Raw genomic sequence first — 13,711 nt, 5'->3', positions numbered from 1 at the left:
TTTGTGTTTCTATATTAGGCTAGGGGAGACTATGAGCGCCTGTACATTTCTAATATATAGAAGAAAAATTATACTCCCACCATCTTCGTTATGTGTTCCACTTTGATCCGACATAAATTTTAAGAAATGTAATAAAAAATTGAGTTGAAAGGCATTAGGACGGAATCCGCAACACAATGGTGCACAGACCGTCCCTGCCACGCGCGATAGAGGTGCCCACAGTTCAGGAACCGACGATTATGGTTCGGAACTGCCGGTTCCGATTTTGGAAATTGTTGAACCGGAACCGAACCGTGAGGGTGTTTCGCGGTTACGGTTCCAAAACCGCCGGTTTCGGTTTCGGTTCCGAACCTGCGGTTTTCCACGGTTCAAAACCGCCGGTTTTTTGCGATTCCGGCTTGATTTCACGGTTTTCCGGTGGTTTTTTGCGGTTCCGGTTTGAAATCGCCCAGAACCTGCGGTTCCGACACGGTTTCGGTTCGAAAAATTTTGAACCTGAACCGAACCACGGTTCAAAAATCGACGGTTTCAGTTGGGATAAATTCTCACGGTTTCGATTCGGAACCGTAACCGCCGGTTACGGTTTCGGTTTTAACGGCCGGTTCGATAAACCTTGGGCAGTTCTAACGCGCGACTAGTGGCCATTTATGCTTTTCAGCCATTCATGGAGCGCATGTGGTTGCACGCGTATGCAATCTTAAATTATTACTCCACTAAGTAATTGAAATTATCTAATTATATAACCGAATATTAGTAACTCATTAACTTCTCGATATTTTTCATATGCATATTAATTAGAAAACTTAGTGCGTTTATCGTACGTGCACCATGTATGAGCCACGAACTACCGCACTCGAACACGTGCAGTCGTGGAATCTTTGCGTGCGAGTCCGCAATTTATAAAAAAAAAGGAAAAATAAAGAAAAAAAGACAGAAAGGGCTTTATTGCATATGAACCGGTTAGGTAAAAGAAATTAGGGCAAAATCTATCATTTTTTCACTTGCTACATTCGTTCATTTCTCTCTCCTCTCTCTCTCTCTCACAGACACGCTGAACCATTCTCTCTCGTTCGACGGTACGTTTGCAGCTTGCTTTCCTTAATTATTTTGCTTTGGTTTGCATATATTCATTGTTGCTTGCTCACTCACTCTCCCGCATAAAATGTTCGAGTTTAAATTTGGATACTGAGCTAAAATTTTCAATGTTTTTCCTTTTCGTTTTGGGTTGTGTGGTTGCTGTTGGCACTTCTTTAAGTTAATTTGCTTCTAGAATCACTTTCATCCTACGGTGGCTGTGTGGTGGGTGGGAGCACCATCAATTTTTCTTCCCAATCTTATACTCCACTGTTTTTTCTAGTGGCATTTGGTTAAAGGAATGCAAAAGGGAAGATAATTGTGATTGAATTCTTCAATTTGAGCTATCAAAAGATCACATTTAGGTTATGTTGCATTAATAATGCAGTTGTCTCAGTGGATGAGGAAGTTGCGGAAAACTCTCTATAACATGAATGAGGTGGCATTAGTTAATTTATTGAACTAGAAAAGTTCAGGAAGAAAGCATGAAAAGATTAAGTTTTAAGTTATTAGATATCTCCCACGCACTCAGAGAAGGTCCTAGAAGGGAGCTCAGACAATAGATATGATATTATACAGTAAGGGCTTGTGAATGTAGCTATGGGACTGTGTGGAACGGCTAAGTTGGGTTTAGAGGATAATAGTACATAGGTTTACATTTGACTTTATCCAGATTGGTAAATTGCCAGAGAGAATGGCAGTAAAGTTACACTGTTTAAAATACTTTTATTTTCTACGTGTTTGGATTAGTGTGTTATGATTAGGTTATGCTTGCATTCCTCATAGATTAACGCAAATGGTTTTGCGCCCATAAACTGGTCTAACCTTATTAGTAGTACTTAGAGTTGAAAATGTGGAATTGCGGCGCAATTTGTTACTTATAAGCTTTGGTGAGAGAGATAGAGACCAGCCATTTATTTGCTATGATTCTTACTGTCTTCTTTTGTTATATTTATATACTAATTCTCTGATTGTGATATCTTCTTTCTCGAGTCTTGAGTTAACAGAACATAATACGGGAGCAATAACAAGGATATATCACATTTAGCTTGGAACCTTGGGGCTGTAACTTTTAAGATTTATATTTGTATGTCTATTAACATATTTATTTTTGGTGTCTATTTTCATGTTTGCTGTTCTTTCATAATTAATGGTTTCCATTACTGATCCTCCATAGGTACAGTTCAATGTGGTTTATATCATTATATAATAAATCTGGAACTGTATCTGTTCTGACACTATGTTTTTTTCCTTGGATGAAGAAGAAATGTGTGTCCTCAAATATAGTGAAACCATAAAACAATCTTGATACTTCCCGAGTTTGCAATATAGTTGTGTCCTTCTCCAACCTTATTTCTCTATTTGAGTCTGATGGATTGCTGCATTGGTGATGTGATATTCGTGTTCATTTAGCTACTGTATGGTGTTGTGTGTTTAATCAAATGTTTTTAGCTTTACCATGGCTCTTACACTTGATTTTTGTTCCTTGGAGATTCTAACTGTATGGAAATTCAAATGATTCCAACTGGGTCTCTTGCTCTAAAATTACAATCTTTGGGTTAAGATGGTGCATTGTAGTGTTACTCTGCTGAACCCTGCTTCTAGTATTTCTTAATTCCTATTACCATAAAGCTACCTAGTGTTTTCTTTGGTTACATAATTTGTGCAAGAAATTGGTCTTAAAGCATGTGTATGTATGCTTAACGTATTTTGTTTCTCGAATTTAGTTTTCAGTTATTAGCGCGAGTTTGTTGTGAGCGAGGGTTTTATAGTTCTAACTATGGTTTTCCTCTTTTTCGCTCCTGTAGAGCTAGGGGGCCAGGCCACCAAAGCATGCCGTCTGAAACTGCAAGAGAAATTATCCCTGTGATTGATTCACTAGGTACTGAATCCAAAAGAGACACGAGGAACTTGCATGACTCAGGTGGTATTTCTTTTCCTTTCTCCTGATTCATCCTAGTTTTGCTCTCAATTACTGCATTTGTAGAAATGAAATTTAAACTGTGTAGTTCTGATATCAGGATTATATCAGTGGAGTTTCAGTAGTCAGTACTAGCCCCAGGACATGGTTTTCTGTTTATTCTTGATGCTTTTCCTGTTCAAAGTCATTATATATCCAGTTCCTGTTCAAAGTCATTATATATCCAGTTCCTGTTCAAGAATTATCATTAGTTTGGACTATTAATGGAGACTTCCAAAGAAAGGAAGCCAGCTGAAGCTAAATGCATTAGCCATCTTCATTGTGCTGCACAGTTGCGTATACGAACCAGTGAAAAATGAAATTGGGCTTATAGTATTAATATTATTTTGTTCTGAGAAAGACTATCATCTGGCCATTTAACGGAGTATAGAAGTTAGCTATTGAAAAGAAAATCAGAAAATGAGAATATTGTCATTTATTTTTATTAGTGAAGGACGAGGTTTGTTGAATTTAAATAAACTTAAGTTTGATAAATAAATTACACTTTGTTATGAGTGGCTGAACAGAAACACACTCTGTCAAACTTATAGTATTAGGTTTAGTCTAAGATTTTTATGATTATGTCTTGCATATGGAAGTAGTGCTAACTGTGCTGTGCCAGGGCACTATAGTTTTAGATGATCTGTACAAGACTTCTACATGGTTTGAGATCATTACAACTTCACTATGTAAATATTCATGTTTGATGGCTCTATCATTGACTGTTGAATTCCTACACAAATTGTAGGCAGTGTAATTGACCAGATTATCTGTTTGAAATTGTCTTAGTGTTAGGTTTTCTATATGCTAAAAATAAATGACTATCCTGCATATACAACCTGTCTACTTCTCTCAGGAGCTATGTTACTCCCCCTTTAACCAATGACATAAAAAATTTCATACAGTTGAGTTACTTCCTAGCTTCTTTGTTTCCAAATGTGGTCGAATGCATATGTGCATTGTTGAACTGAATTTTCCTTTGCATAGTCTATAATTGAATGCAATGATGATCCTTTGCTGTCTCTTGTCTTTTTCCATTCCCATTTATTTAGTGGGAACTGGACCTACTACCTCATTAGTCTTTAAGGATATATATTATGATGACATGTAACAATCTGAATATGGTGGTGATACTGATAGTACATGGTGTTTCTTGTAGTCAATATGCTAACATCAGACTTGATCTTAATCCTTGAGTTCCTAGATGCCTTTCTGAGTGACATATCTGGAATTATTTTGTAGTGCATCCAAGAGGCAGGTCCAATGAGGAAACATGCCACTCAGCCGCTGAGGAGCCAGTGCATTCATGTGAGCGGGTGGGAACGTCAAGTGAAATTAAGAAGAATAACTTGAATAATACAAGATATTTTGTTATCAAGAGCTTGAATCAGCAAAATATTCAAATGTCAATAAAGAAGGGAATTTGGGCCACTCAAGTAATGAATGAGCCCATTCTTGAAGAAGCCTTTCAAGTAACATTTCTTGTTTTTTTGTTCATGTAAATGATTTTAGTAATTACTTTGATGTTAATGTATAATAGGCATTAGGCTGGTGTGAGTTTAGATGACTCATCTCTTTAGAGTACTAGAGTGATTTCCGCCTAAAACATTAGGAAGAAAGTATCATACAAATAATACATTTCAAGTGATTATGCAGAATTCTGGCAAGGTTATTCTTATATTTAGTGTCAACATGAGTGGGTTCTTCCAAGGATATGCTCAAATGATGTCTTCCGTTGGTTGGAGAAGGGATAACATATGGAGTCAAGGAAGTGGGAAAAATAATCCCTGGGGCCGTAGTTTTAAAGTCAAATGGCTGCGCTTACAGGACTTACCTTTTCAGAAGACACTCCATCTGAAAAATCCCTGGAATGAGTTCAAACCTGTCAAAATTAGTAGAGACTGTCAGGTATCTTGTCTGAGCTTTTTAAGAGCCTTCTGATGTATTGTTGTTGCTACATGAACCTATGATCGGGTATATACTTGTCAGGAGTTGCCTGGGGATATAGGGGCAGCTCTGTGTGAGCTTCTTGATGAGGGAGCTGATATGAATACTAACTTGCTTAGGTATATTTTACATCCAGTTATTAATCTATAAAGCATTACTATATATCTTCCTTTCTCTTTCGACAATTTTCTTGTATAATTTTTGTTATTGAAGGGATGAAATCTGTAGGGATGATTTTTCTACAAGAAGACCTTACATAGACCCATTCCATCCAGTACATGATGAGGATTTTAACATGCCTCCAAATCCAATGCACATGTCTCCTCTACTTTATCCATCCTTACTTTACCACCATCAAGCAGAAGCAAGTAGGTTTCAGTTGCCTCACCAGAGAGCTGATGTAAACCTGTCAAGGCATAGTCAGATAAGTGGAAGTTCAACTAATAAGATCAATAATTCTTCTAGAATTGATAGTTGGGGCTTGTCAGCAGAAGGGAGCACCGATGTTGGCAATTTCACTGAAGATGACATACTGGAAATGGTAAGGATTGTTTCATCACATGCTGCTTTACTGAATTACCAGCTCATGCATTTACTACTTAGTGTAGTCTTCCCATGATGATGTAAGTGATCAGAGACAAAAGGGTTGCGAGAAAACTTGTTAGTGGAGCTTTGTCTTTCTTGTTCTTTTCCTAAATCTATTTGTTGAAACATCTCTTTTATTAAAGTTGGTACTTAGAATCAAGTACATTTAATCAGAATGTAGTTTGCTATTGAATTTAGTTGACACTCAACTGGTGGTTTGCTTAAGTGATTTTATGGAATCACATACATGTAACTAGCAATGCTGTTATCTCATATAATTAAACAAGTAGGAACTCATTTTTTCAGTTTCTAATTTTTAAATATTGGTTGGGAATTGTACTTTTATCATCTGATTACTGTTAAACCCTTTTTCTGATATTGTATGAATGCATTGAATCTATCATCTGTTGGTCAAGCAATTATATGATGTTTATTACTCTTTGGTTTGGTTGACCTATTTGATTGGTGCGAGCTTTCCAATATACCTCAACTTTAACCTTTACAGCAGAGGCTGTGTTGCCGATGGTTACAATGTTCTTATCTGTTTGCAGACATATGAAGAATACCTCGAAGCTCATACTCAAGCCACCAGAAGATTACACATCACTGTTAGTATTTGATACTTATTGTTCATAATTTCATATGAATTCTTTTGTGCCAGAAACTATAGTTGTGGCAGTTATTCAGAACTGTTCCAGTTTGATGAATTTTTATAGGGACATAGTGATATAGACCCAAACGGCATTAATAATTCAATAAGGATTTTTCCCATTAAGAAAAAGGCAGATGTATGTTTCGCAGTGCCATATATATTTTGTTGTTGTGTTCAACTACTTATTGAAGGAGGATACTTGGGTTGGCTATGAGAGGCTAAATAAGACTTGATGCATATTTCACAGGCTGCTGGACGGTCCACGAGCTTGCAGAAGTCATCATCCAGTAAAGAACGATCTGATGATTCGTAAGTCGCTCATATCATATCTCCATTCAATTTTTTGTAAGCATAAGGTCGTAATTTTGAGCATTTATATAAAACAGGCAATCGGCAAGCAGCTCAAAGAAAAGGAGTTACCGCCAATCCCTCGAATGAGTGCATCTTCATGGCTTCAATTCTTTTGCTAAACATGCTGTACTGTACATGAGCTGTTGTTGTTTTTGTCTCTCCGCGAAGCGGATCCTGCTTTAAACTCTCGCTACTTATAATTTTGAGCCGCGGGACTTGAATTTATGCGTAATTCTTGTTGTATTTTTAGGGAATGGTCAATGAATTTGTATATAGAAATTGTTAAATTGCTCCATTTGCTGCATTTGCCTATCATCCTCATTTTGTGTTTGGATTACTTTTAGGTCAGTCGATTCTTAAGTACTTTGTTTTTATGATGTTATTACATATCGATTTGTTTCTGAAATTGCAAAGAATAGCAACACACTATACATAGAAAGTTGCCGGAATCTCCATTCACCGCAGTATTCCGGCGATAGGACTCCTCACAGAGTGCTTGGAAGAATCCCACTTCAAGTAGCCTTGGACATATCCAAACAGAGTCATGTTCAATCTGCTGAATGTCACATTATATTGCAGCTTCTGATTAACCTCGGAGAAATCGAGCTTCGTCGGCTCCACACGCACTTGAATCCCAGCTGGTGCCACAATCTCGACAGCGTAAGACGAGGTCTCCTCTCCGACGTTCGTCACCGTCCTCGTATATGTCTGAGAAGCTGCCGCCGACGCCAAACTGCTAAAAGTAACGGCGAATGAAGGGTAGTTTAAGTCCCCTTCTCGTATACTTCCCTCCACAGAGCAGTTCACCTTTCTCTGTAGAATCACCCCAACTTGTCTGTTTGTGTAGTTCAGACCGCACAGATAAGGAATGTAGTCCTCTGGTTGGATGTCGTAAACGAGCCCTGGATCCGCTGCCCGGGATGGGTTCACATGGCCCGACCCGGTAGCGAACACCGAGGCCGGAAGGAACCTCTCGTCCTCGATCGGATTCTTGGCGAGGTTGACCACATCGGCCGTGGTCATGATCGCGGACTTGACTGCCGCCGGGGACCAGTCCGGGTGCGTGCTCCTCAGCAGCGCTGCCACGCCGCTGAGGTGCGGGCACGACATCGAGGTCCCGGAGATCATGCTGAACGGCTTGGACGGTGTTATCCACGCCGCCAGGATGTTGACTCCGGGACCTAGGACGTCGGGCTTCAGTATCCCGCGGCTCGCGTAGTTCGGGCCCCGGGACGAGAACGCGGCGACGACCGGGGCCCGGCTGTCACCGATCACGGTCCCTCCGAACGCGACCGTGGCCGTGGGGGCCGCGGTCGCGTTGATGTAGGTTTTGATCCTCAGCCCGTCCGCGTAGCTCACGTGCGCCGCAGGGAGCACGTGGGCGTCCGCGAGGGTGAGGTTTCCGTAAGCGGCGGGGTTTACGAGGATCATGGCGGCGCCGCCGCCGTTCTTGACGGCGATCCCCTTGTCGATTCTTGTTATCGAACCTCCGACCTCGCAGACGACGACCTTTCCTCGTATGTCGGTTTTGTTGAGAGAGGCCTCACCGCAGAACTGGATTCGGGGGTCGGTGGCGTTGAGGCCGGCGGCGTTCACCAGCGGAAGCTGTTTCGCCGGGAAATCCGCAGGCTGGAAAGCCGACTCACCGTCGAATGTTGCGTTGTTTCCCAACGCAACGGTTGCTCGTATCTTCCGATCGATGGTGCTGGCGCCGACAGTGAGAATCCACGGCGCTTCATTTGATAAGGAGAAGTTGGAAGGTCCGCTGTTGCCGGCGGAGCAGCTGACCAAAATCCCCTGCTCCGTGGCAGAGTAAGCTCCAAGGGAGATGGGATCATCATGGAGATTGATAGAGAGTGTACCAAGTGAAAGGGAAAGAATGTCGACACCATCATCAACAGCAGCATCCATGGCAGCAAGTACATCACTCTCAAAGCAGAATTCCCCACACACTTTGTATATAGCAAGGTGAGCCATCGGCGCAATCCCCACCGCCGTCCCATTAGCGTTGCCGAACACATTAGCCCCTCCCACGAATCTCCCGGCCGCGGTGCTGGCCGTGTGAGTGCCGTGGCTGTCTTCGTCTAAAGGGGTGTCGCCAGAGGTACTCGTGAAGACTCTTGCTCCGATGATCTTGTTGTTGCACGAGGTGTGGTTGAACTCGCACCTCCCCTTCCACTTAGCCGGCGGGGGAGGCATCCCTTCGTCGCTGAACGAAGGGTGCTCCGGGAGGATCCCGGAGTCCAGGACTCCGATGATGATGCCCCGGCCGTAGCCAGAGCTTTGCCAGAATCCGGTGTTTCGGTTCAGCCCGAGGAAGTTGGGAGAGTGGGTTGTGTGGAGGGATATTTTTCTTTGTAGGCGCGCGGAGAAGAACCCTGGCTTCGTCTCCATCGCTTTCACTTCATCCGGTGATAGCCTGGCGGCGAAGCCTCGGAAGACGTTCCGATATGAGTAGGTCAACCGTCTCCGGTGATCATCTGTTGTTGTTGTTGATAGGAGTGATTTGTACAAGTTGTCCAAATCTTCTGGCTTGGCTTCGTGATCAACGTGTACGATGTACGTCTCTAAAGATATTTCATCGGATGTAGCATCTAGCGTTCGTATTATCATATGGAAATTGAACATGCAAAGCATGAGGGTTATCAAGGATTTGTAATCCATCTTTTGATGTTTGTGATCTTGCTTTCTCTAACATATATATATGCGTTTCCTTATGTGGTGTTATTAACAACTAGTTCGTATATTAGTATTTGATGACTTATTCTTTTTCTGGAACACATCGTGAAGATTAATTAATAGTAGAAAAAGATGGAAATGTATATATTACCTACACTGATAAGATGACGAGTGGGGAATATGTCAATATCATTATTTCATTCAAAATATTTATCTTACGTACGTTGAGTTTTTCCAAAGAAATGACTATGGGAAGTTGCAAATTAATTAATTGCAAGATTATTATGATAATTGATGAAGTCCAGTCCTAATTTTGTTTAGAAGTATGCCTAGTTTTGAATAAGAGAAAGAGTAAACGACTAGTAATAGAGAATATTGTTCATTGTTCTCACATAAATGCCAAACTTTTACTCCGTATTATTTATTCTCAGATAGTATAATTTTATTTCATGTTTATATTATATAAGTTATTATTAGTATTCTTCCATATTAATATTAATAAAAATAATAAATGTGGTGAATAAAATTTATTAGTATTTTTCTTTTTTATAGTATGTACTAATATTTAACTATTAAAATATGCATTTTACAATGAAACTAGCTATTTTTTTTAATGATGGCATGCTCTTTGTCGTCCTCATGTCCATTTGCAAAATTTAATAAATTAATCATATGGATTGGTTGACAATAATTAATCCAAACAAACATATCCAACTAATTAACATACTAATAGTCATTGACTTGGGATAATTAACGTATGTTGATTTTTAAAAAAATTCCCATTCTCATATTTATATTTCTAGATAATTACTGGAGCGTTGACATTTTTAATCAATTACATGATCATAATCACAGTTGACATATTTATTTCTAAAAATTATTTTTGGAAAAGGGCAGAAAATATAAATTGACACAATAAATATTATTAAAAATTAAATTTGGGCCAAAAAGTAATTGTTCAATTGGGCCAACCAATTCAACTTTAATGGGCTCGGACAGCACAGGCTCGTAATCCTTCCACTGCAGAGAGCGGGAAGTTTAACGCTGCTCTGTTAAGCCAGCCTGACGCGGTGCCCTCCACTTTAGGAGCCACGAGGCCCGTCCCTTCGAACAGGCCGCGCAGCCCAACTCCGCCGCTTGGAACGGGCAAGCCAGAAACGCTGCCTGAAGCCCAGCTGACCGGAAATGGCCCAACGTCCAACCACCTTATTGCCCCCACTCGGGTCACAAGCCCACGTTACAAGGCTCGGCGTCAATCTATGTTCTTTCACTTCATATATACGCCATATATCTTTGCTCAGAAACCGATGTGGGACAAATTTCAATATTTTGACAACATAATTTCACTGATTTTGTTATAATTTTGAATTAAGCAGAAATCAATTATTCTTCATAGATATAGGCATCTCACATAAGTCTATAAATCTGAAACTATTATGATCCTAGTTTCAGACATGATTCATTCCAGCAACATTTAAGACAATATAACTGCAATAGGGCTCCGAACAGAGCGACTGGGAGATGTCCATTTCAAGAATCCTTGTACGAACGGCTTATTCGGAGCCGAGGCCAGCCGGCTGAACGTGACCTCGTACTGCAGTTTCTGGTTCATCTCGGTGAACTTGAGCGTGGTCGGATCGACACGGACTTCAACTCCCTGTGGCGGCGAGATCTCCACCTGGTAAGACGAGACAGGGTCGCCTACGTTTGTGACGGTCCGGGTGTAAACCTGGGAAGTTGATCTGTTTAAGTTGATAGAGAATGAAGGATAGTTCAGCTCTGCTTCCGGTATCCTTGGCTCGACCGAGCAATTCACCCTCCGCTGCAGGAACGTCCCGACTTGGCGGTTCGTGTAGTTGAGGCCGCATAAGTACGGAAGGTAGTCTTGGGGCTGGACGTCGTACACGAGCCCCGGATCATTAGCTCTGGATGGATTCACGTGGCCCGATCCCGTGGCGAAGATGTCGGCCGGGAGGTACTTCTCGTCCTCGATCGGGTTACCTGCGAGGTTCACGACGTCCGCGGTGGTCATGATGGCGGACTTGATCGCGGCGGGAGACCAGTCGGGATGCGCGCTCTTGAGCAGAGCCGCCACGCCGCTGAGGTGCGGGCACGACATTGAGGTGCCCGAAAGTACGTTGAAGTTGGACTTTGTGGTGGGGTTGCCTTCCACGGAAGTGGGCCACGCTGCAAGAATATTGACTCCGGGTCCTAAAATGTCGGGTTTCAAGATTCCAGGGCTTGGAAAGTTAGGACCCCTGGAGGAAAACGAAGCGACGACTGGTGCACGGTCATCACCAATCACGGTCCCTGTTGGCAAATAAAAACCCGTGCCTAGTCAAACTTAGACAATATTTCATCAAAATACAAGGTAGTATGGACTTTAAGAAAACAAGAAAGGACCTTGGAAAGAAATAGTGGCGGTGGGCGCTGCTGTGGAGTTTATGTAAGCTTTGATCTTGAGTCCGGCGGCGTAGGTGACGTGAGTGGTTGGGAGGACATGGGCTTCAGTCGTAACGGTGTTTCCGTAATACTCAAAGTTTAAGAGAATCATGGCTACGCCGCCGCCACTCTTCACGGCTGCTCCCTTTTCGACCCTTGTCAAAAATCCACCTAGCTCACACACCACTATCTTACCTCGGATGTCGCTTCGGCTGAGTGATTCGTTGTAGCAGTAAGGCGCATCTTCATCGGAAGCGTTGAGCATCCCTGCATACACCAGGGGGAACTGCTTTTGCGGAAAGTTGGACGGTTGGAAAGCTGATTCGCCCTCAAATTGTTGGTTGTTTCCGAGCACTGCTTTTGCAGTCAGCTTTCTGTCTATGCTGCTTGCTCCCACCGTCAGAATCCAAGGTGCCCCGTTTCCCACATACGAGAAAAGGGGACCGTTGTTTCCGGCTGAGCAGCTAACGAAGATCCCCTTCTCCATCGCGCTGAATGCTCCGATTGCTATAGAATCATCGTACAAGTTATCCGTTACCGAGCCGAGAGAGATCGAGAGCACGTCGACTCCATCCTCAATCGCGGCATCCATACCGGCAAGGGTGTCGCTTTCGCCACAGCACACTTTGTATACGGCTAGGTGAGCAAGTGGCGCGGCGCCAGCAGCAGTGCCGTTGGCGATGCCAAACAGATTGGCACCTCGGACGAATCTCCCAGCAGCAGTGCCCGCCGTGTGGGTCCCGTGGCCGTCGTCGTCCAGGGGGCTCTGGTCCTCCGCGTTGAAGTATCTGGCTCCGATGATTTTGTTGTTGCATGTGGTGTGGTTGAATTGGCACTTCCCCTTCCACTTAGCCGGGGGAGGCGGCATTCCTTCGTCCGTGAACGAAGGGTGCTCGGGCAGCACTCCCGTGTCGAGCACACCGATGATCACACCTTCCCCGTAGTTACTCTCCTTCCACAAGCCCGTGTTCGGGTTGAGCCCCAGGAAGTTGGGAGAATGTGTTGTGTGCAGCGACATCGATTTCTGTGGCCGTGCTGACACGAACCCTCTCTTCTTCTCCATTTCTTTCACCTGTGTTGGCAATTGAAACTAAAAATATAACATAAAATTGTCCCACATCGGTGTCAAGAGAAAACTGAAACTAGTATATAAGTCTCATAGGCCCCTCCTCCTATCGCCAATTGGTTTTAGGATGGAACCCATGGATTTTTATCATGCTGTCAGAGCAGGTCGCCGATTAGCAGTATATCTGGGCCAAAAACCGAAAAAATAACTAACCCAACAGTATAAACTAGTATATAAGTCTCATGGGCCCCTCTTCCTATCACCAATTGGTTTTAGGATGGAACCCATGGATTTTTATCAACCTGGTCGGCCGAAAGCCGGGCTGCGAACCCCTTGAACACGTGGCGGTACGAGTAGACGAGACGCGCCTCGTCTTCCCCCGAGCTTGCGGTGGTGGCGGCCGGTAGGAAAGAGCGGTACCAGCTCTCCAATTCTTCGGATTCCGACATGATACTTGCGCCGTCATCAGGTGCCTCGACAAGAACAATGTAGGTTTGTAAACTACTTTTATTTGGTGTCTGAGATGCAGAATATTTGGGCAGGCTAGTGATGAAGAATATGCAAACAATGAGGAAAGACATGTTGAAGTTGAACAAATTCATATTATGAGCAAGTGTGAATTTGGTGTGTTCATTCTGGATGCATCTTATAGAAGGCGATATTGTAAACAACTTGTGTATAGCATTAAGCCAATCAACGACTTAATATTTTCTAAGTCAAGGTCTTTGTAATATTTCCAATTCCAATTCGTATTGCTTTAGCAACTTATCTTTCAATTAGCGTTTTTGTGGACCATTGTCCCATGTGAGAGTATTCACGTTCAATTCTATACAACTAATAATACACCCTAACCTTTAATGATTTTGTCATTTATATTCTAAAATTTGAAATTTATCAATTTTACCTCCAGCCTTTAATAATTGCGTCAATTAGTATCTCATGTTTTTTCAACTTA

General features: G+C 42.4%; 2 protein-coding genes, 1 non-coding gene and 1 pseudogene across 6 annotated transcripts; 1 reads left to right on the top strand and 3 right to left on the bottom strand.

The window, feature by feature from the left end:
• Positions 1-951: 951 nt before the first annotated feature.
• LOC125195955 (YTH family protein) lies at positions 952-6,864 on the top strand. 4 transcript variants are annotated; one of them, XM_048094264.2, is made up of 9 exons: positions 952-1,076; positions 2,883-2,998; positions 4,277-4,350; positions 4,691-4,942; positions 5,024-5,100; positions 5,195-5,522; positions 6,118-6,174; positions 6,466-6,527; positions 6,605-6,864. In XM_048094264.2, the coding sequence occupies exons 2-9, from the start codon at positions 2,908-2,910 to the stop codon at positions 6,654-6,656; spliced, it is 993 nt and encodes a 330-aa protein (XP_047950221.2). In that variant the 5' UTR covers positions 952-1,076; positions 2,883-2,907; the 3' UTR covers positions 6,657-6,864. The 4 variants fall into 4 exon arrangements, with proteins under 4 accessions (XP_047950221.2, XP_047950219.2, XP_047950217.2 ...); XM_048094262.2 differs by having other exon boundaries at positions 4,277-4,506; positions 5,210-5,522; XM_048094260.2 differs by having other exon boundaries at positions 4,277-4,506.
• A 58-nt stretch (positions 6,865-6,922) lies between these two features.
• LOC125195954 (subtilisin-like protease 4 pseudogene) lies at positions 6,923-9,233 on the bottom strand (annotated as a pseudogene).
• Positions 9,234-10,194: 961 nt separating this feature from the next.
• On the bottom strand, positions 10,195-10,499 carry LOC148926987 (signal recognition particle RNA). Its single transcript, XR_016130033.1, has one exon.
• Positions 10,500-10,616: 117 nt separating this feature from the next.
• Positions 10,617-13,446, bottom strand: LOC125196103 (subtilisin-like protease). The gene is made up of 3 exons (XM_048094478.2): positions 13,059-13,446; positions 11,652-12,762; positions 10,617-11,558 (listed from the first exon to the last, which is right to left on the bottom strand). Exons 1-3 carry the CDS (start codon positions 13,356-13,358, stop codon positions 10,723-10,725), a joined length of 2,247 nt encoding a protein of 748 aa, XP_047950435.2. The 5' UTR covers positions 13,359-13,446; the 3' UTR covers positions 10,617-10,722.
• Between the last annotated feature and the right edge of the window lie 265 nt (positions 13,447-13,711).

This window comes from Salvia hispanica, chromosome 4 (genome assembly GCF_029641045.1).
Source record: "Salvia hispanica isolate PSC_SH4W2 chromosome 4, Shi_PSC_v1, whole genome shotgun sequence".
In the NCBI taxonomy this organism is placed as follows: Eukaryota; Viridiplantae; Streptophyta; class Magnoliopsida; order Lamiales; family Lamiaceae; genus Salvia; species Salvia hispanica.
The sequence above is the reverse complement of the archived record's forward strand: the minus strand, read 5'-3'. Positions and strand labels throughout refer to the sequence as shown.